General features: G+C 47.7%; 2 protein-coding genes across 3 annotated transcripts in view; both read right to left on the bottom strand.

Moving 5' to 3' along the window:
- Nucleotides 1–23,995, bottom strand: part of LOC134396128 (zinc finger protein 91-like) — a 54,850-nt gene that overhangs the window by 14,125 nt on the left and 16,730 nt on the right. Inside the window, exons 6-8 of the mRNA XM_063122495.1 lie at nucleotides 6,456–6,470; nucleotides 5,219–5,676; nucleotides 4,870–5,134 (exon numbers count right to left, since the gene is read on the bottom strand). Of these exons, the coding sequence (XP_062978565.1) occupies nucleotides 4,870–5,134; nucleotides 5,219–5,676; nucleotides 6,456–6,470 (738 nt within the window). The remainder of the gene's footprint in view (nucleotides 1–4,869; nucleotides 5,135–5,218; nucleotides 5,677–6,455; nucleotides 6,471–23,995) is intronic.
- LOC134396200 (uncharacterized) lies at nucleotides 6,281–22,575 on the bottom strand. Of its 2 annotated transcripts, XM_063122610.1 has the most exons (8): nucleotides 22,561–22,575; nucleotides 21,003–21,066; nucleotides 17,527–17,645; nucleotides 15,841–15,961; nucleotides 14,790–14,891; nucleotides 12,163–12,282; nucleotides 8,682–9,361; nucleotides 6,281–7,065 (listed from the first exon to the last, which is right to left on the bottom strand). In XM_063122610.1, exons 3-8 carry the CDS (start codon nucleotides 17,554–17,556, stop codon nucleotides 6,355–6,357), a joined length of 1,764 nt encoding a protein of 587 aa, XP_062978680.1. In that variant the 5' UTR covers nucleotides 17,557–17,645; nucleotides 21,003–21,066; nucleotides 22,561–22,575; the 3' UTR covers nucleotides 6,281–6,354. The 2 variants fall into 2 exon arrangements, with proteins under 2 accessions (XP_062978680.1, XP_062978681.1); XM_063122611.1 differs by lacking the exon at nucleotides 22,561–22,575 and having other exon boundaries at nucleotides 8,682–9,355; nucleotides 21,003–21,273.

The following is a 23,995-nucleotide window of genomic DNA, read 5'->3' as shown; positions in this document are numbered from 1 at the left end:
TGGATGACACCTCAGTCCACATCTCCGGATAACCTCCCCCAGCGGCTTCATGTATATGTTAAACAGCATAGGGGATAAAATAGAGCCCTGCGGAACCCCATGGCTTAGGAGCCAGGGCACAGAGCAATAATCCCCCAGCACCACCTTCTGGAATCGGCCATCCAAGTAGGAGCGGAACCACTGCAACGCAGTACCTCCAACTCCCAGCTCAGACAACCTATCCAGAAGGATACCATGGTCGATGGTATCGAAGGCCGCTGAGAGGTCCAGGAGAACCAACAGGGTCGCACTCCCCCTGTCTCTCTCCCGACAGAGGTCATCCCACAGGGCGACCAAGGCAGTTTCTGTTCCAAAACCAGGCCTGAAGCCCGATTGAAATGGATCTAGATAATCCGTTTCATTCAAGAGTGCCTGGAGTTGTCCTGCAACCACCCGCTCAAGCACCTTGCCCAGGAAAGGGATATTAGCCACCGGCCTATAGTTGTTAACATCCTCCGGGTCCAGATTAGGCTTCTTCAGGAGTGGTCTAATTACCGCCTCTTTTAAAGAGGCCGGCACCACTCCCTCTCTCAAGGAGGCATTTACAACCTCCTGGACCCAGCCGGCGATCCCCTCCTTATTTGATGTAATGAGCCATGAGGGGCAAGGGTCAAGCACACAGGTGGTCGAACGGACTTGGCCAAGCACCTTGTCCACATCCTCGGGCCTCACTAACTGAAACTCATCCAATAAAACTGAACCGGACGGCGCTCTGAACACCTCTACTAGTGGAGCTGCATTAAGTGTGGTGTCCAATTCATGACGAATCTGAGCGACTTTATCTTCAAAGTGCCGTGCAAATTTGTCACAGCGTGCTACCGAGGGTTCCACCATCTCTCGCCCTGGCCCAGAGTGTAACAGGCCGCGAACCACCCGGAAAAGCTCCGCCGGACGACACTGAGAAGACGCAATGCTGGTGGAAAAGAACTGCCTCTTTGCCACCCTCACCGCCACAGAGTAGGCTCGATAGTGAGCTCTAACCCGTGTTCGATCAGACCCAGCACGAGTCTTCCTCCACCTGCGTTCTAGCCGTCTCCCCTCTTGCTTCATCGCCCTCAGCTCCGGTGTATACCAAGGAGCTGACCGGGCTCTGCTCAGAGGGAGAGGACGCTTGGGCGCGATCGTGTCAACCGCCCGAGTCATCTCTGCATTCCACAGAGCGACCTGGGCTTCGACAGGAGCACTGGCCATATCAGCAGGAAAATCCCCCAGAGCCCTCTGGAATCCATCGGAGTCCATTAGCCTCCGGGGGCGGACCATTTTAATAGGCCCCCCACCCTTGCAGAGGGGAAAGGCCGCCGAGAGTCTAAACCTCAGTAGGAAGTGATCTGACCATGACAAGGGGGTAGATGTTAGTTCCCCCACTTCCAGATCACCATCCTCCTGCCCAGTCGAGAAAACCAGATCAAGCGTGTGTCCCTTTGCGTGTGTTGGGCCGATGACATGTTGAGACAGCCCCATGGTTGTCATGGCAGCCATGAAGTCCTGAGCCGCTCCAGAGACAGCAGCCTCGGCATGGAAGTTGAGATCCCCCAGAACCACCATCCTGGGGGTTCTCAACACCAGGTCCGAGACAACCTCCGTCAGCTCAGGCAGGGAGACTGTGGGGCAGCGGGGTGGACGGTACACCAGCAGAATCCCTAATCTGTCTCGAGTACCCAACACACAGTACAGACACTCAAGATCAGCACTCGACTGAACAGGAAGCCTAGAGAGGGAGATTGTATTCCTATAGATCACGGCAACCCCCCCTCCCCGGCCCTCGAGTCTGTGCTGGTGCTGCACCGAGTACCCAGGAGGGCAGAGCTGGGTGAGAGCAACCCCTCCCAGTTCCCCCACCCAGGTCTCAGTGATGCATACCAGGTCAGCCCCCTCATCCACAATCAGATCATGGATGAGAGAGATTTTGTTTTGGACTGACCTGGCATTCAGCAGCAGCACCACTAGACCCGAGAGCAAGCTGATAAGGCCGCCAGGAACCATCTGGTTGGGGGAAGGACTAGAAGAGGGGATAGCTGTAAGGAATCTGTCCCCTCTTCTCCTCATCTGGTCTGTTCCTCCCTCAGCACCATACCTCCCCCTACCCGTGACCACAGTTATGCAGGCACCCCCATATTCCCCAGAGCTCCCCAGGCACATATTAAAAATTATTTAAAAATTGATTAAAAGTTTTTTGAAAAATTGCTGTTGGTTGCTGGTCGGCTGGTGCTCTTCAAAACAGGGTGGCTCCTCTGTGCAACGCCAAGTGCGGCGCCAAGTGCGCACTCTGCGCGTCGCCGAGGCGCGCGCCGAGGCGCTGCCTCTGGCCGGCTGCAGCTTTACCTGTAAGCAAGGCGGGGCACTTGTCAGCAGATGTTCAGCAGCTGGGGGAAAGAGACTGCAGAGCCCAGGCTCCTGCAGCCCCAAGGTCTTCTCTCCCCACTGCAAGCAGCAAGCACACCCCACCTTCCCCTGGCCGGCTGCAGCTTTACCTGTAAGCAAGGCGGGGCACTTGTCAGCAGATGTTCAGCAGCTGGGGGAAAGAGACTGCAGAGCCCAGGCTCCTGCAGCCCCAAGGTCTTCTCTCCCCACTGCAAGCAGCAAGCACACCCCACCTTCCCCTGGCCGGCTGCAGCTTTACCTGTAAGCAAGGCGGGGCACTTGTCAGCAGATGTTCAGCAGCTGGGGGAAAGAGACTGCAGAGCCCAGGCTCCTGCAGCCCCAAGGTCTTCTCTCCCCACTGCAAGCAGCAAGCACACCCCACCTTCCCCTGGCCGGCTGCAGCTTTACCTGTAAGCAAGGCGGGGCACTTGTCAGCAGATGTTCAGCAGCTGGGGGAAAGAGACTGCAGAGCCCTTGGTCCGCCCCTCTTCCTTTTGCCTTCCACTTTCCCTAGCATCAGCCTCTTCTCCAGGGTGTCCTGTCTTCTCATTATGTGGCCAAAGTACTTCAGTTTTGCCTTAAGCTAAAGGGGTCATCCCATGAAGCTGATGGGTGGGAGATTCAGGACAAATAAAAGGAACTACGGAACTCACTACCACAAGATGTAGTGATGGCCACCACTTTGGATGGCTTTAAAAGGGGGTTGGATAAATTCCTGGTGGAGAAGGCGATCAATAGCTACTAGCCCTGATAGCTGTGTGCTACCTCCAGTATCAGAGGCAGTAAACCTGTATACACCCCATGCTGGGGAACATGGGTGGGAGGGTGCTGTTGCACTGTGTCCTGCTTGTGGGTCCCTGGTCAATAGCTGGCTGGACACTGTGTGAACAGAGTGCTGGACTAGATGGACCCTGGGTCTTGATCCAGCAAGGCTCTTCTTATGTCCTTATACTAGATGGACCCCCCAACCCAGGGGTAGATCTGATCCTGATCCTCCTCTTCTCTATTTTATTCCCACAACAACCCTGTGAGGTAGGTTGGGCTGAGTGTCTGTGACTGGCCCAAAATCACCCAGTGAGCTTCATGGCCGAGTGAGGACTAGAACCCAGGTCTCCATAGTATTAGTCCAACACTTTACAAGTCTGGTTTAGATATCAAGAAAGGAGCTTGATCAAGGTAGGGTGCAATCCTATGTCTGTTTAGATGGGGGCGGGACCTTTACCCATCAAACCTAGCTGGGGAATTCTGGGAGTTTTAAGACTTTTCTCCTTCTAGCATTTAAAAAAGCAATAAAGACTGATCTATTTCAGCAGGCCTATCCAGTGAAATTTTAGGATGTTTTAAGGATGTTTTAATCATGTATGCTACATTTTTAATCAGTTTTTAATGTGTTTTATATTCACTGTCGTCCCCCGCCTCGATCCAAGTGGAGAGGTGGGTAAGAAATTATTATTATCATTATTATTATTATTCTAAATATGCATAGGATTGCGCCCTTAATGAATTACCAAGCTCTAGTTCCTAAATCCATGAAAGCTAACTAAATCAAGGTGGGAAGAGGAGGAAGGTTAAAATGCAGCTTTTTTTAAAAAAAAAGATTAAAATTCTTTGAAAAGCAGAAGAGAAATACCAGGAACATTTATTTATTTACAAAAGTGCATGAGGAAAATATATTTTTGTCTGCCATCTGAAGCTGTACAGTTTTGTTAAGCCTCAGGCAATGATGTGGTGCCACCCCCAACAAGGCCCTGTTTTTCACATCCAGACCTGTAGCTTGACCACATCTGATGCTGTTTCTAAAAAGGCAGAGGCCCAACCATTCAGTTTCCTGCACGGAGCATGTAGACGGCTCTGCTCCTTTCCTCTGAGAGTCTTTTTGTGAATGAGTAGGAGTGATTTCTACTACTCAATAGTTCAAACATTCAGAACAGGGCTGTTGAACTTCTTTCAACCCAAGGGACAAATCCCATTTTAGAGAAGCTCGTGGGGACGGGACGGGACGACACATTCCAGGGATGGCTGGGGCCAAAGGGGCGTGGCCAAAAACACCAGCATCCCTTTTAGCTTCAAGCTTTTCTGCCTGTAAAAAGGCTTCGGAGAGGCAGTACAACCTTTTTCAACCGGGGGGGGGGGGGGGGAATTGCCCAGGAAATTGCCAATGATGTGGTTGAGTCCAGGGTTAGTGGCGATCTGGGAAACCCAGATTTGGCCCACATGCTTTTTGATAGTTTAAAATTTTGTATATTTGTTTTCATGTTCACTGTTTTTGACTTTTGTGAACTGCCCAGAGAGCTTCGGTGGTAAAATTACACCCTCAGATGGGTGTTGATGGAGAACACTGAGACGTGAGCTGCAGCAAGCCATGGTTTCCCTGCAGTGTGATCACATCTACTGATGTATCCCCTCTCTTGAATGGATATTCTGATGTCTACTGAGATGATCTCACCGACGGAAGCCCTTTCCGCACACCAAACATTTATATGGCTTCTCCCCGGTGTGAACTGTTTGATGGGAAGTCAGCTTTGAGCTCACACAGAAACTCTTCCCACATTCAAAGCACTTATATGGCTTCTCCCCCATGTGGATTCTCTGATGGTTAATAAGGTAGGATTTACGTGATAAGCTCTTGCCACAATCCGAGCAGCTGTACAGGTTCTCCCCCGTGTGCACTGTCTGATGCAAAGTAAGGGAGTTACTCTGACCAAAGCTCTTTCCGCACACTGAACATTTATACAACTTTTCCAGCGCTTGGATTATCAGATGGGAAGTGAGGTTTGCATTCCGGCAGAATCTTTCCCTGATGTCTGAGCATGGGTACGGTCTTTCTCCTTTGTGGATTCTTTGATGCACGCTGAGAAGTCTGCTCCACCGAAAGCGCTTTCCGCACTCTGAGCAAGTATATGGTTTCTCCCCAGTGTGTATTCTTTGATGCGCAGTAAGGGACTTCTCCCAACTGAAGCTCTTTCCACACACTGCGCATTTATACGGCTTCACTCCTGTGTGGTTGTTCTGATGACAAGCCAGACTTGCAATGTGGCGGAAAGTCTTTCCACACTCCGAGCACTGATACGGTTTCTCCCCAGCGTGAATCCTCTGATGGGAAGTAAGGGAATCACCTCGACTGAAGTTCTTTCCGCACTCTGTGCATTTATAAGGTTTCTCCCCTATGTGGATTCTTTGATGGGAAGTAAGACTTGCGCTGTGGCTGAACCTTTTCCCACAGTCCGAACAGGCATATGGTTTCTCCCGAGTGTGGATTCTTTGATGTGAAGTAAGGTGGTCGATTCGACTAAAGAATCGAGGCACACAACTACTAATGTATACATTAGTAGTTGTGTACATATGCACTACCTATTTAATTTTGAAATAAAAATGTCTTCAGCAGATGCTGAAAACAAGACAAGGTTGGTGCTTGCTTGACATTCATGGTTCCACAGAGAGGTTGCTATTTACTGTTTTACTCTGTACAGCACCATGTACATTGATGGTGCTATATAAATAAATAAATAAATAAATAAATAAATAATAATACTGAAGGCTCTACTGTAAGTAGGAGTTCAAATGGGATGCAGGTCCATGTGGAACCATTAGCTTATCCGGTGGAATTTTAGGGTGTATTTATTTATTTCATTTCATTTCATTTCATTTCTATACCGCCCAATAGCCGGAGCTCTCTGGGCGGTTCACAAAAACATCATTTAGGATGTTTTAATCATGTATACTAGGTTTTTAATTCAGTTTTATGTATTTTATACTTGTTGTCCCCCGCCTCAATCCAAACAGAGAGGCGGTTAAGAAATCATCACCATCATCATCATCATCCGATTACCTCACTAACCAGGCAACTGACATGTGCAGTCTATGAATGAAACATGTTGCGTAATCAACTCAACTTTATTTGGAAGGAAAACACACATACCAGTATACAAAAACATGAATGATGGTAACTCTCAATCAAGGTTGGATATTATCGACAAGGAAAGCGGTGATCGCATCACGCACCATCTCTCCCTCTTCCACATCCCTGTTGTTATACGGACAGGATTCCTCCTCATTACACTCGGGTAACAGTATATGGTCGGGAATGTCCAGGCCTTGGTGTAGCGCGTGTTCTTTGGTCTCACAAACATTGTGCAGCACAGCGCATGCCGTGACCACCGCCACAACATTCTCCTCTGCCACTGGTAACCGATTGGTGAGGCACTGCCACCTGGCTTTCAGTCTGCCAAAAGCCCGCCCAACAACCTCGTGGCAACGGGTGAAGGTGCTGTTGAATTGGCTCTCTCTTTCGTCAGGGAAATCGTCGTACGGTTTCATGAGCCACTTCCGCATAGGGTAGGCACCGTCGGCCAGTATTAGCGGCGGTATCTGCACATCCCCAAGGGTGATAAGAGGGTTCCCCGGAACAAAAGTACCATTGTCCATGGCCTGGCACAGTGCAGAGTTCCGGAAGATGGACACGTCATGGGGTTTCCCACTCCACCCTACTTCAATGTCAATAAATCGGCCAGTATGGTCGGTCGTTCCCTGGAGGAGGACAGAGTGGAATTTTTTACGATTGGCGGACTCATCAGCCTGACCTGTAGGGGTAACTATGGGCAGAAGTGTCCCATCCATGACGCCGATGCAGTGGGGGAAGCCCAACTTCTTGAAGCCATCCATTATCTGCGAGGGATAAAGAAAAAGGCATGAATTAAAAATAGACTTTTGCAACGAGGTAACCTCATCTTCTTCAAGCTGTCCATTAACTGCAAGGAATAAGGTTGAAGCCGTGAATTAAAAAGGGATTTATTTATTTATTGGTTATCACAACCACAAATAAATCCCTGAAAAGTGCCCTCAGGGGACAGTGAAAATGGCAAATTGCCATATGGCTACATGGAAAGGATTTGTTGGCGACATCAAGGCTTCGGCTATTGGGCGGAATAAAAATGTAATAAATAAAAATAAATAAATAAATAAATGTGCAAATCTGTACTTTTCATAAAGTCACTAGCTTGCGATGTTAAGTGGTGTACTGGCTTTTAAAAAGGACATTTTGTAAATTTGTGTTTGTTTTTTTTAAAAAGAGGCTTGAAGAATTTCTGCATGTAACTGGCAAATAGAGGGAGAAAACGTGGAGGCAGTGACAGACTTTGTATTTCTGGGCGCAAAGATTACTGCAGATGCTGACTGCAGCCAGGAAATCAGAAGACGTTTACTTCTTGGGAGGAGAGCAATGACAAATCTTGATAACATAGTTAAGAGCAGAGACACCACACTGGCAACAAAGGTCCGCATAGTTAAAGCAATGGTATTCCCCGTAGTAACCTATGGCTGCGAGAGCTGGACCATAAGGAAGGCTGAGCGAAGGAAGAGAGATGCTTTTGTACTGTGGTGTTGGAGGAAAATGCTGAGAGTGCCTTGGACTGCCAGAAGATCAAACCAGTCCATACTCCAGGAAATAAAGCCAGACTGCTCACTTGAGGGAATGGTATTAAAGGCAAAACTGAAGGACTTTGGCCACATAATGAGAAGACAGGATACCCTGGAGAAGAGGCTGATGCTAGGGAAAGTGGAAGGCAAAAGGAAGAGGGGCCGACCAAGGGCAAGATGGATGGATGATATTCTGGAGGTGACAGACTTGACCTTGGGGGAGCTAGGGGTGGCGACAGCCAACAGAAAGCTCTGGCGTGGGCTGGTCCATGAAGTCACGAAGAGTCGGAAGCGACTGAACGAATAAACAACAAAAAAAGACAGACGTATGCATACAACTGGAGTTTTCCCCTAGAATTCTATGGGGTAAGGAATATGCATGGAGTCTGGTAAGAAATGACCACTTGATGGAAGAGATGAGGCATGGCTGAAATGCCCTTTTCCAGCTTGGGCAGAAGTGCCCTGTCAGGACAGAGGTCAAAAATCATTTAATTCCCAAAGTAGACTGGGCACTCCAAAATTTCCATGTTTCCTGTATTTGTGAGTATTCGGCTCGAGCCTTCGTAGATTCTCCCAGTTCTAAATAAAGCAGCAAAAACAGCAACACAAAGAGAAAGAACGTCTTTGTGAAAATGAAGTCCATACAAGCTTAAGGTGACCATATGAAAAGGAGGACAGGGCTCCTGTATCTTTAACAGTTACATAGAAAAGGGAATTTCAGCAGGTGTCATTTGTATGCATGCAGCACCTGGTGAATACAATAATAGTTGTATTGAAAAGGGGATTTCAGAAGGTGTCCTTTGTATGCATGCAGCACCTGGTGAAATTCCCTCTTCATCACAACAGTTAAAGCTTCTCCAGCTTACCTTCTGGTAGTCACCCAGGTAGATGTTCCGGTGAGCAAGTTTGTGCCGGATGGCAAAGCACACCTCCAGAACAATCTCTCCCACGGTGGACCTCCCGACTCCAAACTGCGTGGCCACCTCGCGGTAGCACTCCAAATTCGAAAGCCACCACACGGCAATGGCCACGCGCTTCTCCACCGTGATGGCTTCCCGCATGGTGGTCCTCTGCCGCTCCAGCTGGGGCCGGAGCGCGTCCGCGATTTCGAAGAGGGTGCCCCGGCTCATGCGGAAATGCTCGATCCACTTGTCGTCGCCCGAGTCCGCCTGAACAAAGTTCTCCCACCAGTTGCGGCCGGTCGTGGGGGACACCCACCAGCGCCGGGGGATCGGCCCGCCGTCGAGCAGTGCCAGGAACGCGGCCGCGCGTTTCATCCTCCGCTTGCAGAGGATACGGCGAGTCCTGGAGACTCGGAAGAAGTGTTTCCGAAAAAGCTGGCCTATCAATTTCCTCCTCCGCTGCTGCCGGCTGATACTCAACAGATAGGCATTAGATAGGCTCAGTGTAGAATAGAGAACGGCACTCAGGGCCTGGGTGTAGAGTTCCAGGTGAGGGAGAAGCGAATGAAGGTCCACCTTGAGCCAGGAGGGGTATTCAGCGTTGCGGGAATGGTCTTTAGAGATTTCAGGATGGCGCACTTCGGCTGTAAAAATAAAATAAGATCTGATGGTCAAGAACCTGTCCTTTTGGTTTGTCTGTTTCGGTTACACGCTTCTAAACACTAGAAACATAGAATCATAGAATAGTAGAGTTGGAAGGGGCATGTAAGGCCATCAAGTCCAACCCCCTGCTCAATGCAGGAATCCACCCTAAAGCATCCCTGACAGATGGTTGTCCAGCTGCCTCTTGAAGGCCTCTAGTGTGGGAGAGCCCACAACCTCCCTAGGTAACTGGTTCCATTGTCGTACTGCTCTAACAGTCAGGACGTTTTTCCTGATGTCCAGCTGGAATCTGGCTTCCTGTCACTTGAGCCCGTTATTCCGTGTCCTGCACTCTGGGAGGATCGAGAAGAAACCCTGGCCCTCCTCTGTGTGACAACCTTTTAAGTATTTGAAGAGTGGTTCAAATACTTAAAAGTATTAAGTATTTGAAGCATGGTTTAGCGTGTTGTCTGAACAAGGCCATAGAATAGTAGAGTTGGAAGGGGCCTACAAGGCCATCTAGTCCAACCCCCTGCTCATCAGATCAAGAGTCATCTAGTCTAGCATTATGTTCACACAGTGGCCAACCAGCTGTCCACTGGAAACCCACAAGCAGGACAGGATTGTAAGGGCACTCTACTGCCCATAATATCTTATGCCACAATAACAACAGTGCAATTCTATTTGGACTGTCCTAGAATCATAGAATCCTAGAATAGCAGAGTTGGAAGGAGCCTACAAGGCCATCGAGTCCAACCCCCTGCTCAATGCAGGAATCCACCCTAAAGCATCCCTGACAGATGCTTGTCCAGCTGCCTCTTGAAGGCCTCTAGTGTGGGAGAGCCCACAACCTCTTCTAAGTAACTGGTTCCATTGTCGTACTGCTCTAACAGTCAGGAAGTTTTTCCTGATGTCCAGCCGGAATCTGGCTTCCTGACACTTGAGCCCGTTATTCCGTGTCCTGCACTCTGGGAGGATCTAGAAGAGATCCTGGTCCTCCTCTGTGCGACAACCTTTCAAGTATTTGAAGAGTACCACACAGATAGAATGTCTGTCTTTAAGCGTGGGGAAGGGTGTGTGACTGAAGAGAAAAGAGGGCACAGGAACGGCCGGTCCTGATCCCCAACTCAAATGTTCTCCACTCTTGCCCTACACTTCGGACACAAGTTGCATGTAACTCTATGCACACACAAAAACAGTGTGGTATAATGGTTAGAGCTAGTGTCGCATAGTGGCTAGAGTGTTGGACTGGAGTTTGGAGACCCGGGTTCTAGTCCCCACTCAGCCATGGAAGCTCACTGGGTGACTTTGGGCCAGTCACAGGCTGAGTTTGGACGATACACTAATCAACTGGGGTGGGTGGGTAATAGGAACAGAATGGGAAACAACCATTGATTAGCGTGTCATCCAAACTCAGCCACAGACTCTCAGCCCATCAGTTTTTCCTGATGTCCAGCCGGAATCTGGCTTCCTTTAACTTGACCCCGTTATTCCGTGTCCTGCACTCTGGGAGGATCGAGAAGAGATCCTGGCCCTCCTCTGTGTGACAACCTTTTAAGTATTTGAAGAGAGCTATCATGTCTCCCCACAGATCATACACCACTGGTGGAGGGGCAGTGTTGTATTCTGAATTCAGCAAAGGCCGCACCCAATGTAAAACGGGAGCAAACTTCTAATTTTCAAGCGTGGACAGCCTCTTTTTTTCTTTCTTTCTTTCTTTCTTTCTTTCTTTCTTTCTTTCTTTCTTTCTTTAATTTACAGTATTTATCTACCGCTCCCCATTGAAAATTTCAGAGCAGTGTACAAGATAAAATACAATAAAAACAGAATAAAACACTTTAAAATAGATTTTAAAAGAAGCAAAATGTACAGTGAACCGTGGCTGGTCATTAAGGAAAGGCTTCCTAGAATAACGACCTTTTCAGGAGGCACCGAATAGAATACAAAGTTGGCGCCTGCCTGACCTCCAGAGGCAGGGAATTCTAGAGGAAGGGGGCCACCACGCTGAAGGCTCTTCCCCTGGTGTACTCCAATCGGAGGATGGGTCTATGTGGAACCACCAGGAGCAGGCCCTCGGATGACCTCAGTGACTGGGCAGATTGGTAGGGGAGAAGGCGCTCACTCAGGTATCCTGGTCCCAAGTTGTTTAGGGCTTCGTACACAAGTACGAGAACCTTCAACCTGGCCCGGTAGCGAATAGGCAGCCAGTGCAGTTCCCTCAGTAGAGGAGTTACATGCTGGAAAGGGGCAGCTCCAGACAACAGCCGAGCTGCAGCATTCTGCACTAGCTCCAGCTTCCGGAGCAGCTTCAAGGGCAGCCCCACATAGAGCACATTGCAGTAATCCAGTCTTGAGGTTACCAATGCCTGTACCACCGGGGCCAAGCTATCCCTGTCCAGGAGAGGCCGTAGTTGGCGAACCAACCGAAGATGGTAAAAGGCACTCCGAGCCGTGGCGGCTACTTGAGCCTCCAACAACAGAAATGGGTCTAAGAGTACCCCCAAACTACGAACCTGTTCTTTCAGAGGCAGAGCAACCCCATCCAGAACAGGCAATGAGCCTGTCTCCCGGACTCGGGAACCACTCACCCACAGGGCTGTATTTCCCTGTAAAAGATTTATGCACGAGCGTTATCTGCACCATGATGAATACTGTCAATGAATATTAGTGTTGTTTCTGCTGGTTTTGCTGGAGGGCCTCTGCCCTGAAAAGCGGCCAAGAAATATTTTAAATAAATCAATAACCCCCCCCCCCCCATCTCTTCCTCACTGTTTCCCATGGTGCATCAGCAATCAATACTCACTCTCGCCACCGTCATCCAGGAAGGAAATAGACTCCCGGCATCTTTCCGGAAAGGTCTCAACTTCTTCTTCTGACATGGGACTTCCCACTCGAAAATAATCTTCCCAACTGATCTCATCATCTTTGGGATAAAACAGAGGGAGAATGCTTAAAACGCTCTCCTAATTCAAAAAGAGAGCCAGTGTGGTGTAGCGGCTGAAGTGTTGGGACTGGGACTCAGGAGACCTGGGTTCTAGCTCTCATTAGGCCTGAAATTCACTGGGTGACTCTGGGCCATTCACAGCCGGAAGACTGGGCTGAGAGGAACAAGACGCCCTTTAACGGGGAGAAATGTAAGGGATTACACTTAGGGAGGAAAAACGTAGAGTCCACATACAAGATGGCTTGAAAGCACTACATCGAAGAAGTGAGGCAGGTGGCTACCAGGAGCAGGGCCTTCTCTGCCGTGGCACCCCGGCTGTGGAATGAGCTCCCTAAGGAGGTTCGCTTGGCACCTACATTATATGCTTTCAGACGCCAGGTGAAGACCTTTTTATTCTCTCAATATGTTAACAGTCTATAAATTAATTTTAAGTTTAATGTTTTAAATCTGTATTTTAAATTTGTATTTCTGCACTGCTGCTGATTTTATCCTGGTTGTGTTTTTATATTGGATTTTATAGCATGTTTTTATACTGTTGTTTTATACTTTTGTGTCAACCACCCAGAGAGCTTCGGCTATTGGGCGGTATAGAAATGTAATAAATAAATACATACATTTGGGTGTGGTCATCAACATCACGCTGAACGTGAGTCAGTAGTGCAAGAGAGCCACTAGAAGGGCTAACGCAGTTCTGGGATGCATTAGAAGACACATTATATCACAGATGCGTGAAGTCCTTATTCCTCTCTACTTGGCACTAGCGGGAGCACACCTGGAGTATTGTGTGCAATTCTGGGCACCACATTTCCAGAAGGACATCGGAGGAGGGCAACAAAGATGATCCAGGGACTTCAGGACAGGCCCTGTGAGGGGACAAGCTGAAAGAACTTCGGAGGCTCAGTCAAGAGAAAATCATAGAATCATAGAATAGCAGAGTTGGAAGGGGCCTACAAGGCCATCGAGTCCAACCCCCTGCTCAACGCAGGAATCCACCCTAAAGCATCCCTGACAGATGGTTGTCCAGATGCCTCTTGAAGGCCTCTAGTGTGGGAGAACCCACAATCTCCCTAGGTAACTGGTCTCATTGTCATACTGCTCTATCAGTCAGGAAGTTTTTCCTGATGTCCAGCCAGAATCTGGCTTCCTGTCACCTGAGCTGATTATTCCGTGTCCTGCACTCTGGGAGGATCGAGAAGAGATCCTGGCCCTCCTCTGTGTGACAACCTTTTAAGTATTTGAAGAGTGCTCTCATGTCTCCCCTCCATCTTCTCTTCTCCAGGCTAAACATGCCCAGTTCTTTCAGTCTCTCTTCATAGGGCTTTGTTTCCAGACCCCTGATCCTCCTGGTTGCCCTCCTCTGAACACGCTCCAGCTTGTCTGCGTCCTTCTTGAATTGTGGAGCCCAGAACTGGACGCAATACTCTAGATGAGGCCTACCCAGGGCCTAACTCAGAAGACTGAGGGGAGACATGTTAGCCATGTTCAGGTACATTCCTGCATTGAGCAGGGGGTTGGACTCGATGGCCTTATAGGCCCTTTACAACTCTACTATTCTAGGGTTCTATGAAAGGGTGCCACAGGGAAGATGGCCAAGAACTATTTTCCATGGCCACAGAAAACAGGATCCAAAATAATGGGTATATGTTACAGCTACCTAGACTTCGATGAAATATAAGGAAAAACTTCCTGACAGTAAGATCTCACAGAATCATAGAGTTGGAAGGGGCCTCTAAGGCCATCGAGTCCAACCCCCTGCTCAATGCAGGAATCTACGTTAAAGCATCCCTGACAGATGGCCGTCCAGCTGCCTCTTGAAGGCCTCTAGGGTGGGAGTGCCCACAACCTCCCTGGGAACTGGTTCCATTGTCGTACTGCTCTAACAGTCAGGAAGTTTTTCCTGATGTCCAACCAGAACAGTTGGACTTCAGTTTGGCTTCCTGTCACCTGAGCTGATTATTCCGTGTCCTGCACTCTGGGATGATCAAGAAGAGATCTGTACAACAGTGGAACGGTCTACCTATGGAGGTGGTGGATTCTCCATCTCTGGAGGTTTTTAAGAAGAGGCTGGATAGCCACCTCTCAAGGATGATATAGTTGGTTTTCCTGCACATTGCAGAGGGTTGGACTAGAAGATCCCTTGTGGTCCTTTCCAACTCTACAATTCTATGATTCTACCTCACAAGGCTGTTGTGAGGATAAAATCGAGAAGAGGAGAATCATGTAAGCCACTTTGAGATTCTTGGCGGGAAAAAGGGTGGGATATAAATGTAATTATAATTAATAGAAAGGTAGAGAAGTTGCCGGCAGGACGAAGGGAAACAGAAAGGTATTTCTTAGCTGGCAGAAACAGCATTGAGATGAAAGTCCTACAGTCACAATCAACACAAAAGAGGCCCATTCAGTTTTCTTGGGAAAGACCTCACATTCTACAATTCTGCAGCCACTCTGGGATGCGGAAGGGACCCATCACAGAACTAAACATGTACCTGAAAATCTCCCCTCTTCTGCCGAACTCCAGACAAAGAGGTCTTCTTCTACATGTTCTTCCAGCCAGGAGATGAGGTCTGGTTTCGAACGCAGGATCATTTCTAGAAACAAATACATAGGAATGGATGAAGCTGCCTCCTGAGAAGTCACCCCACTGGCCCATCGAGCCCAGAGGATGGGCAAACGTGGGGCCCTCCAGATGTTTTGGCCTAAAACTCCCATCAGCCCTCACTGTCGTAGGCCAAAACATCTGGAGGGCCCCACGTTTGCCCATCCCTCATCTAAGCTATGGTTTAGCGCAGGGGTGCAGAACGTTTCAGCCAGGGGGTCCAAACTCCCTTCCAGAGCAGCTCACGGGGGCCACTTTCCACTGGTGGGTGGAGCTAAAGGCAAAGGGGGCGGGGCCAAAGGCAAAGCCACTGGCATTTGGTAGGTTGACGCAATTTACTGCCGGTAAATAAGAGCCAGTGTGGCGTAGTGGCTAAAGTGTCGGACTGGGAGTTGGGAGATCCAGGTTCTAGTCCCCACTCAGCCATGGAAGCTCACTGGGTGGCTCTGGGCCAGTCACAGACTCTCAGCCCAACCCACCTCACAGGGTGGTTGTTGTGAGGATAAAATGGAGAGGAGGAGGGTTATGTACGCCATCTTGGGTTCCTAAGAGGAAAAAAGGCAGGATATAAATGTGATGATGATGATGCCGATGATGCCTTAGGAGAGGCAGCTCAACCTGTTAAAATGGGGGAGGGGGGAATTGCACAAAAGCCAGGAAGCTACCAAACAATTGGTGGTTGAGAGAAAGGGGGTGTGGCCAAGAGCAGGAGGCGGGGCCTTTGGAGGGGCTGAATTGGGACCTCAGGCAAGCCTGAAGTTGTGCACCTTGGAGCGAAGGCTCTGCTTTCTGCTAAGAGACCTCAGAATGGCCAGACAAAATGGATACAGGGCAAAGCAGACCTGTTCAGCGAACGTCTTCACTGGCGCCTTTGTAAGGAACTCATAAACAACCCCCACCCCTCCGCAGCATCTCGAAATTAAGGACAAAGGGATCCTCACCCAAAGAGGTCACCGTCCCATAATTCTCAAGCATCACCGCTTTATAGAGAACTCTTTGGCCCGGATCTAGCAAGGCCCACTCCTCCTCGGTGAAGCGCACAGCCACCTCCTCGAAGGTCACCTGAGAGAAGAAAGCATTGTCCTTCCTCGTAAATACACCCAGGCAGGATGCAAAGAGTAACCTCTCCCTAGGGTGACCCCATGGTAAGGAGGTCCGGGCTCCTGTATCTTCAACAGTTGCATAGAAAAGGGGATTTCAGCAGGTGTCCTTTGTAGGCATGCAGCGCCTGGTGAAATTCCCTCTTCATCACAGCAGTTAGGGCTGCAGGAACCCTGCCTTCTGGACCAGATACAAAACAGGACAGAGCTCCTGCAGCATTAATCATTGTGATGAAGAGGGAATGTCACCAGGTGCTGCACGCCTACAAAGGACACCTGCTGAAATTCCCTTTTTTATATAACTGTTAATGATACAGGAGCCCAGTCCTCCTTTTCCTGTGGTCACCCTACCTCTCCCTCCAGTTGCAATCGGAAGGGAAACACGGCAACGATTATTGGGCTGCCGCTCGCCATCATCCTGGCCAAGGCCAGGGACGACGAGAAGTTGTAACTCAACATCGGGAGGCTGGTAAAAATATGGCTTAAAAGCTACATGGGATAAACTCAGAGGACTCCAAGTTTTACATTTAGGAAATAGAAACCAAATGCACAGTTACAATTATTATTATTATTATTATTATTATTATTATTATTATTATTATTTATATAACACCATCAATGTACATGGTGCTGTACAGAGTAAGTACATGGTGCTGTACAGTTACAAGATGGGGGATACTTGGCTCAGCAATACTACAAACGAGAAGAATCTTGGAATTGTTGTAGATTGCAAGCTGAATATGAGCCAACAGTGTGATATGGCTGCAAGAAAGGAAAATGCTATTTGGGGCTGCATTAATAGAAGTATAGCTTCCAAATCACGTGAGGTCCTGGTTCCTCTCTATTCGCCCCTGGTTAGGCCTCATCTAGAGTATTGCGTCCAGTTCTGGGCTCCACAATTCAAGAAGGACGCAGACAAGCTGGAGCGTGTTCAGAGGAGGGCAACCAGGATGATCAGGGGTCTGGAAACAAAGCCCTATGAAGAGAGGCTGAAAGAACTGGGCAAGTTTAGCCTGGAGAAGAGAAGATTGAGGGGAGATGTGATAGCACTCTTCAAATACTTAAAAGGTTGTTACACAGAGGAGGGCCAGGATCTCTTTTCGATCCTCCCAGAGTGCAGGACACGGAATAACGGGCTCAAGTGACAGGAAGCGAGATTCCAGCCGGACATCAGGAAAAACTTCCTAACTGTTAGAGCAGTGCGACAATGGAATCAGCTACCTAGGGAGGTTGTGGGCTCTCCCACACTAGAGGCCTTCAAGAGGCAGCTGGACAACCATCTGTCAGGGATGCTTTAGGGTGGATTCCTGCATTGAGCAGGGGGTTGGACTCGATGGCCTTGTAGGCCCCTTCCAACTCTGCTATTCTATGATTCTATGACTCTGCAGCATTTTGCCGAGGTGTTCCCAGAACGAATAGGGCAAGAGATGGCGTCCAATCTGGAGGTTCCTTGGGATGGGGGGCAGGGGGGGGGGAAAGCCACCCAAACTGCCCCCACCCCCATCTCTGCCATCATCATTCCCCTACCTGAGTGGGCTGCATGGTGGCTGCTTCCATTCCAGCGCAGTGAGGAGAGGATCTAAAACACCTCCCTGATGCCACTCCACTGTCTGTGGGGGTGGAAAGGTGGCCCGATGACTACCATCCTTTTAAATAAAAAAAAATGTAAGCTTTTATTAAATTTCCAAATATGCACATACAAATCAAAAGAAATCACAAGTTTAAGTCTAGTCGTGGACAGATAGCAGCATGCTTAATATTGTTCTTACTTTACAGGCAAAATTCAGGCGCTTGGTGACATTCTTTGTGATTCTTCCCAGCAGCAAATTATATGTATTCTCTTTCCTACAATCTGAGAGAAGGCTCTTGATGGACGTGGTTGCAATGGAGATATCCTCGATTCACGTATGAAATAAAATTATGGTGTCATGACTGTGGGCGCCAACGTGGCCACGGGCACCTCTCTTGGTGTCTGCCAGGCTCCCCTGCCATCTCCTGGGCATTATTTCTTAAGATTTTAAATATATACTTTTAATTTTTAATGTTTTAGAATTTTAAATTTTGTATACTCGTTTTTATCTTAATTTTAGAATTTCTGTAAACCGTCCAGAGAGCCCTGGATATGGGAGCGGTATATAAGTGCAATAAATAAATAAATAAATAAATAAAATAATACTTGGGGAGCTGACATGCTGCAAAGCCCTCTTCAAATACTTGAAAGGTGACCACACAGAGAAGGGCCAGGATCTCTTCTCGATCATCCCAGATTCTACCTCACAACAACCCTGTGAGGTAGAATCATAGAGTTGTAGAGTTGGAAGGTACCACAAGGGACCATCTAGTCCAACCCTTTGCAATGTGCAGGAAAACCAACTATATCATCCCTGAGAGGTGGCTATCCAGCCTCTTCTTAAAAACCTCCATACATGGAGAATCCACCACCTCCGTAGGTAGATTGTTCCACTGTTGTACAGATCTCTTCTTGACCATCCCAGAGTGCAGGACACAGAATAATGGGCTCAAGTGACAGGAAGCCAGATTCCAGCAGGACATCAGGAAAAACGTCCTGACTGCTAGAGCAGTATGACAACGGAACCAGTGACCTAGGGTGGGCTCTTCCACACTAGAGGGCTTCAAGAGGCAGCTGGACAGCCATCTGTCAGGGATGCTTTAAGGTGGATTCCTGCATTGAGCAGGAGGTTGGACTCAGGACACGGAATATTGGGCTCAAGTGACAGGAAGCCAGATTCTGGCTGGCCATCAGGAAAAACTTCCTGATTGTTAGAGCGGTATGACAATGGAACCAATGACCTAGGGAGGTGGTGGGCTCCCCCACCCTAGAGGCCTTCAAGAGGCAGCTGGACAGCCGTCTGTCAGGGATGCTTTAAGATGCATTCCTGCACCTAGCAGGGGGTTGGACTCCACGGCTGTATAGGCCCCTTCCAGCTCTACGGTTCTGTGAAAGCGAAGTGCTGCCCTCCAGCGCCATCTGCATTTGGGTTCAAAAGAGTGGTTTTGTGTTTTGGAGCTCAGACTGCATCTCTGCCTTGTCTTTATTGGGCAACATAGAAATATTATTAATTAATAAATTAATCGAGTAGCCTTCCCCAACCTGACAACTTCCAGCATAACTGGCAATTAGCCATGCTGGCTGTGGCTGATGGGGATTGGAGTCCAACACTAATGGAGAGCAACAGGGTGGGGGAGGCTGGTACAGAGGATTCCAAGTTCTAGAGGAAACTGACATTACCAAATCATCACCTGAATCACCAGTTGCTGGGGCACATGGGCAGGAGGGTTCTGTTGCACCATGTCTTGCTTGTTCATCCCTGGCTGATGGCTGTTTGGCCACTGTGTGAACAGAGTGCTGGACTAGATGGACCCTCGGTCTGATGCAGCAGGGCCCTTCTGATGTTCTTAATCTACGCGTATTGTCCTCCAGGTAGCAACAACGGAGAAGGCCTTCTTGCTGATGGCCCCCCGATTACGGAACGATTTCCCCAACAAGCCCACCCACTCACGCGGGTGCCAGCATTATCTTTTCGGCACTAGGTTAAGAATTTCCTCTACTTATTCATTTACCATACTTATATACCGCGCCGTATCCAAAGGTTTCAGATGAACAAAGAGAATAAAAGAACAAAAACGCCATTAACATTACATTTTTAAAAGAACAAAATTCAAATAAAACTATTCCCTTGCATTTGGCAGTATACGATTGGTTTTTAGTCAGATCATGGAATATTGTTTGGATATGTTTGCGTGTGTGTTTCTGTGTGTCTGCTTTGTTTCTGTGTTTGTATTTTATTTATTTATTTATCGCATTTTTATACCGCCCAATAGGCGGTTCACAAAACCGCCTATCTCTGGGCGGTTCACAAAAATTAAAACCATAATAAAACAACCAACAGGTTAAAAGCACAAATACAAAATACAGTATAAAAAGCACAACCAAGATAAAAACCACGCAGCAAAATTGGTATAAGATTAAAATACAGAGTTAGAACAGTATAATTTAAATTTAAGTTAAAATTAAGTGTTAAAATACTGAGAGAATAAAAAGGTCTTCAACTGGCGATGAAAGGAGTACAGTGTAGGCGCCAGGCGGACCTCTCTGGGGAGCTCATTCCACAACCGGGGTGCCACAGTGGAGAAAGCCCTGCTCCTAGTAGCCACCTGCCTCACTTCCTTTGACAGGGGCTCACGGAGAAGGGCCCCTGTAGATGATCTTAAGGTCCGGGCAGGTATATATGGGAGGAGGCGTTCCTTCAAATAACCTGGCCCCAAACCGTTTAGGGCTTTAAATGTCAATACCAGCACTTTGAATCGGGCCCGGACCTGGACTGGCAGCCAATGAAGTTGTAAAAGGACTGACGTAATGTGATCTCGCCGGCCAGTCCCTGTTAGTAAACGGGCTGCCCTGTTTTGTACCAGCTGAAGCTGCCGGACCGTTTTCAAAGGCACATAGCTAAACTGGTTTTCATACTTTGCATAACACTGTAGTTTTGGGATTTTTTATTCTTTGCAAACCACCCAGAGCGCGTTTGGCTATTGGGCGTTGTAGAAATGTAATAAATGAATAAAATTAAATCAACATTTCGAAATAAACGAGAGAGATTCTCCCCCAAACAAGTTAAGTTTACCCCTCAAGCAAAGGCCTCAAACTAATGCATCCTTCTCCTCTTCCATTCAGCTGCATGCAGATTGGGGGTATGCTAAGCCTGCGTCCGCATTCAGTGGTCTGGATGCAATATTAATTTAACTCTTTATCCTGCTTTTTAAATAGTTTAATCGTTGATTTGAGGGGGGGAAGTGACTTTTGTTTTGTTTTGGGCAGAGTTCTGGCCTTTTGCTTGTTTTGGGTTTAGTCCTCATGGGTTTAGGATTGATAGCATTTTAATCCACTAACGTCTTTGAGCTTCTTTTCTGGTATCTCTAAATGTGATAGTCTATAAACTTTCGCTAAATAAACACGGTCACCTAGTCAAGCAGGAACCGTTTACCTTTTTGAGGAACCATCAAAGGGTCAAGCTTCTGAGGCAGCACGAGTTCCATAGGGAAGGAAATCTGTGGTGACCCGAAAGCGACTGCAAGAACGTTAGGGTGACCCTATGGAAAGGAGGACTGGGCTCCTGTATCTTTAACAGTTGCATAGGTCCAGCATAGGTTTTTAATGTTTTTAATTTTTGTAAACCGCCCAGAGAGCTTCAGCTATTGGGCGGTATGTATATAAATGCAATAAATCAATCAACTCAACTTCCCCCAACCCTGATGCTCAACAGATAAGTCGGGACTACAACCCCCATCAACTCCCCAAAATGGGCGTCTTCTTATTATTATTATTATTATTATTATTATTATTATTATTTATATAGCACCATCAATGTACATGGTGCTGTACAGAGTAAGTACATGGTGCTGTACAGTTACAAGATGGGGGATACATGGCTCAGCAATACTACAAACGAGAAGAATCTTGGAATTGTTGTAGATTGCAAGCTGAATATGCCGGCACCAGGTCGAGGACACCTGGGCCAGATCTACACTACTGCTTTAAAGCGCTTCATAACAGTTTTATAGCGCTTTAAAGCAGTTAAAGCGCTTTATAACTGTTATAAAGTGCTTTAAAGCAGTAGTGTAGATCCTGCCCTGGTCTAACTTCTGTCCCAGGCTACCCTACCCTGTGCCTGTTTGCATTCTCTTCCCCTCCTTATTGTTTTACTATGATTTTATTAGATTGTAAGCCTATGCGGCAGGGTCTTGCTATTTACTGTTTTACTCTGTACAGCACCATGTACATTGATGGTGCTATATAAATAAATAAATAAATAATAATAATAATAATAATAGCTAGAACTAAAGTTTATCCCTGGATCGTCCAGGGGTCAAACCTGTTCATCTAGGTGACACACAGGGGATCCAGTGCTCAGGCAGGGGCGAACCCTGGATGATCCCAGGATAAACCTTAGGTCTAGCTGTGGCCCTAGTCACCCCAAACGGATGTTTTTTTAAAATTATTATTATTATTATTATTATTATCAACAATATTTATATACCCCATTGAAATTTTCGGAGCGGTGTACAAAATTAAAAAAAACAGAATTAAACACTTTAAATTAGATTTTAAAAGATGCAAAAGGATGTTTTAACCATGTGTACTATGTTTTCAATCAGTATTTTATGTATTTTATACTTAATGCAGTTCCCCCACCTCGATCAAAATGGAGAGGCGGGTAAGAATTTATTATTATTATTATTATTATTATTATTATTATTATTATTATTAGTAGTAGGACTAACACCGAATGCAACCAAGAGCCCGGGGATTCTATAGAGGAAGCATCTCCAACTCGGCGCCCTGCAGATGCTTCGGACTACAGTACCCAACGCCCACGGCGTCCCGGGGGGGCTGGGGATGATGGGACCTGTAGTCCAACGCACCTTGCCGGGTGGGAGGAGAAGGCGGCCCCACGCTTTTCCTGCTTAGCCCACGTTTAGCTTCCACCCGCGCCCCCCATCCATCCACCCACCGCATCGCCGCCGCCACCCTGCGCCTTTTACCTTCAAGCGGCCTCCTGTAAATCTGCAGGCTCACGTGGTCCCTTTGCGTTTTCCGGGGTCGGATGGGCGGGACCGGAAAGGCCATTCCCGCTTTTGCCATTTCCCCCCTCTTCTCTAGGAATCGGAGGCCTCTGCTTGTTTTAACCCTTTAAGGCGCGACCCTATGCATATTCAGACAGGGGGGGAAAAGACCTACAAGTCCCCATGCTGGCAGGGGAAGGCGGGGAGCTGTAGGGCTTTTTTTCTGTCCAAGCATGCAAAATATGCATAGGATCACCCCTTTAGCACGCATTTATTAAAGTGCATGTATTTATTAAAGTGCATGCATTAGGGTGACCATATGAAAAGGAGGACAGGGCTCCTGCGTCTTTAACAGTTGCAGAGAAAAGGGAATTTCAGCAGGTGTCCTTTGTATATATGGAGAACCTGGTGAAATTCCCTCTTCATTACAACAGTTAATAATAATAATAAATTTATTTCTTACCCGCCTTTCCATTTTGATCGAGCGGGGGCCTCTGCTTGTTTTAACCCTATAAACAATAAACAATAAAATGCATAAAACTGAATTAAAACATAATACACATTGTTAAAAACATCCTAAAAAAACATTGTAAAAACATCTTAAAGCTGCAAGAGCTATACTAGAGTGACCAGATTTAAAAGAGGGCAGGGCTCCTGCAGCTTTAACTGTTGTGATGAAGGGGGAATTTCACCAGGTTCTCCATATATACAAATGACACCTGCTGAAATTCCCTTTTCTATACAACTCTTGAAGATACAGGAGCCCTGTCCTCCTTTTCATAGGATCACCCTAGCATACATAGGGATGGGCCCTTAACGTGGGAGAAACCACTGCTTTACCTTCCATATTTTTTTTTAAAAAAAATTGAATTGCATCACCTTACCTCTCCCCACCGGCCCATCTTAGTGCCAGACAGTGGAGGCTGGTGGCTCGGATGTCAGCGTGGCAGTGATTCTGTCCTGGGTTTCAGTCAGATCTCTAAAGGAGCTATCCAAGGTGCTGAAACTTAGCCCTCAAGTTGCATTCAGTGCCTCATAGAGCTCCTCAAAGCTCTGACATAAACCCAGCCTGGAGTCAGTGCCCCACTGACATAGGGCGTGCCAGCCTCCGCTGCTGGGATGCATTCCAGAAAACAGGTGTGTGTGTGCGTGTGTGAACAAGACAGGGTCCTGCTTGTGTTTCCCTGGACGACAGCTGGTTGGCCACTGAGTGAGCAGTGCTGGACTAGTTTTATTTATTTATTTATTATATTTATATCCTGCCTTTTTTCCTCCAAGGAACCCAAGGCAGTGTACATAATCCTTCCCCTCTCCATTTTATCCTCACAACAACTTTGTGAGGTAGGTTGGGCTGAGAGTCTGTGATTGGCCCAAAGTCACCCAGTGAGCTTCTACGGCTGAGTGGGATTAAAAC

The sequence above is a fragment of the Elgaria multicarinata genome, chromosome 3, assembly GCF_023053635.1.
Source record: "Elgaria multicarinata webbii isolate HBS135686 ecotype San Diego chromosome 3, rElgMul1.1.pri, whole genome shotgun sequence".
NCBI classification, from domain to species: Eukaryota; Metazoa; Chordata; class Lepidosauria; order Squamata; family Anguidae; genus Elgaria; species Elgaria multicarinata.
Note: the sequence above shows the minus strand (reverse complement) of the source record. Positions and strands in the feature narration are given on the sequence as shown.

What these genes read in the sequence shown, in the direction of transcription:
- LOC134396200 (XM_063122610.1), bottom strand. Translation starts at nt 17,556, where the DNA reads ATGGAAGCAGCCACCATGCAGCCCACTCAG. An exon ending in CCACCATGCAGCCCACTCAG is followed by an intron (nt 15,962 to 17,526) that starts GTAGGGGAATGA and finishes TTCTTCTCTCAG; the next exon opens with GTGACCTTCGAGGAGGTGGC. An exon ending in CCTGGATGACGGTGGCGAGA is followed by an intron (nt 9,362 to 12,162) that starts GTGAGTATTGAT and finishes TTATTTTTACAG; the next exon opens with CCGAAGTGCGCCATCCTGAA.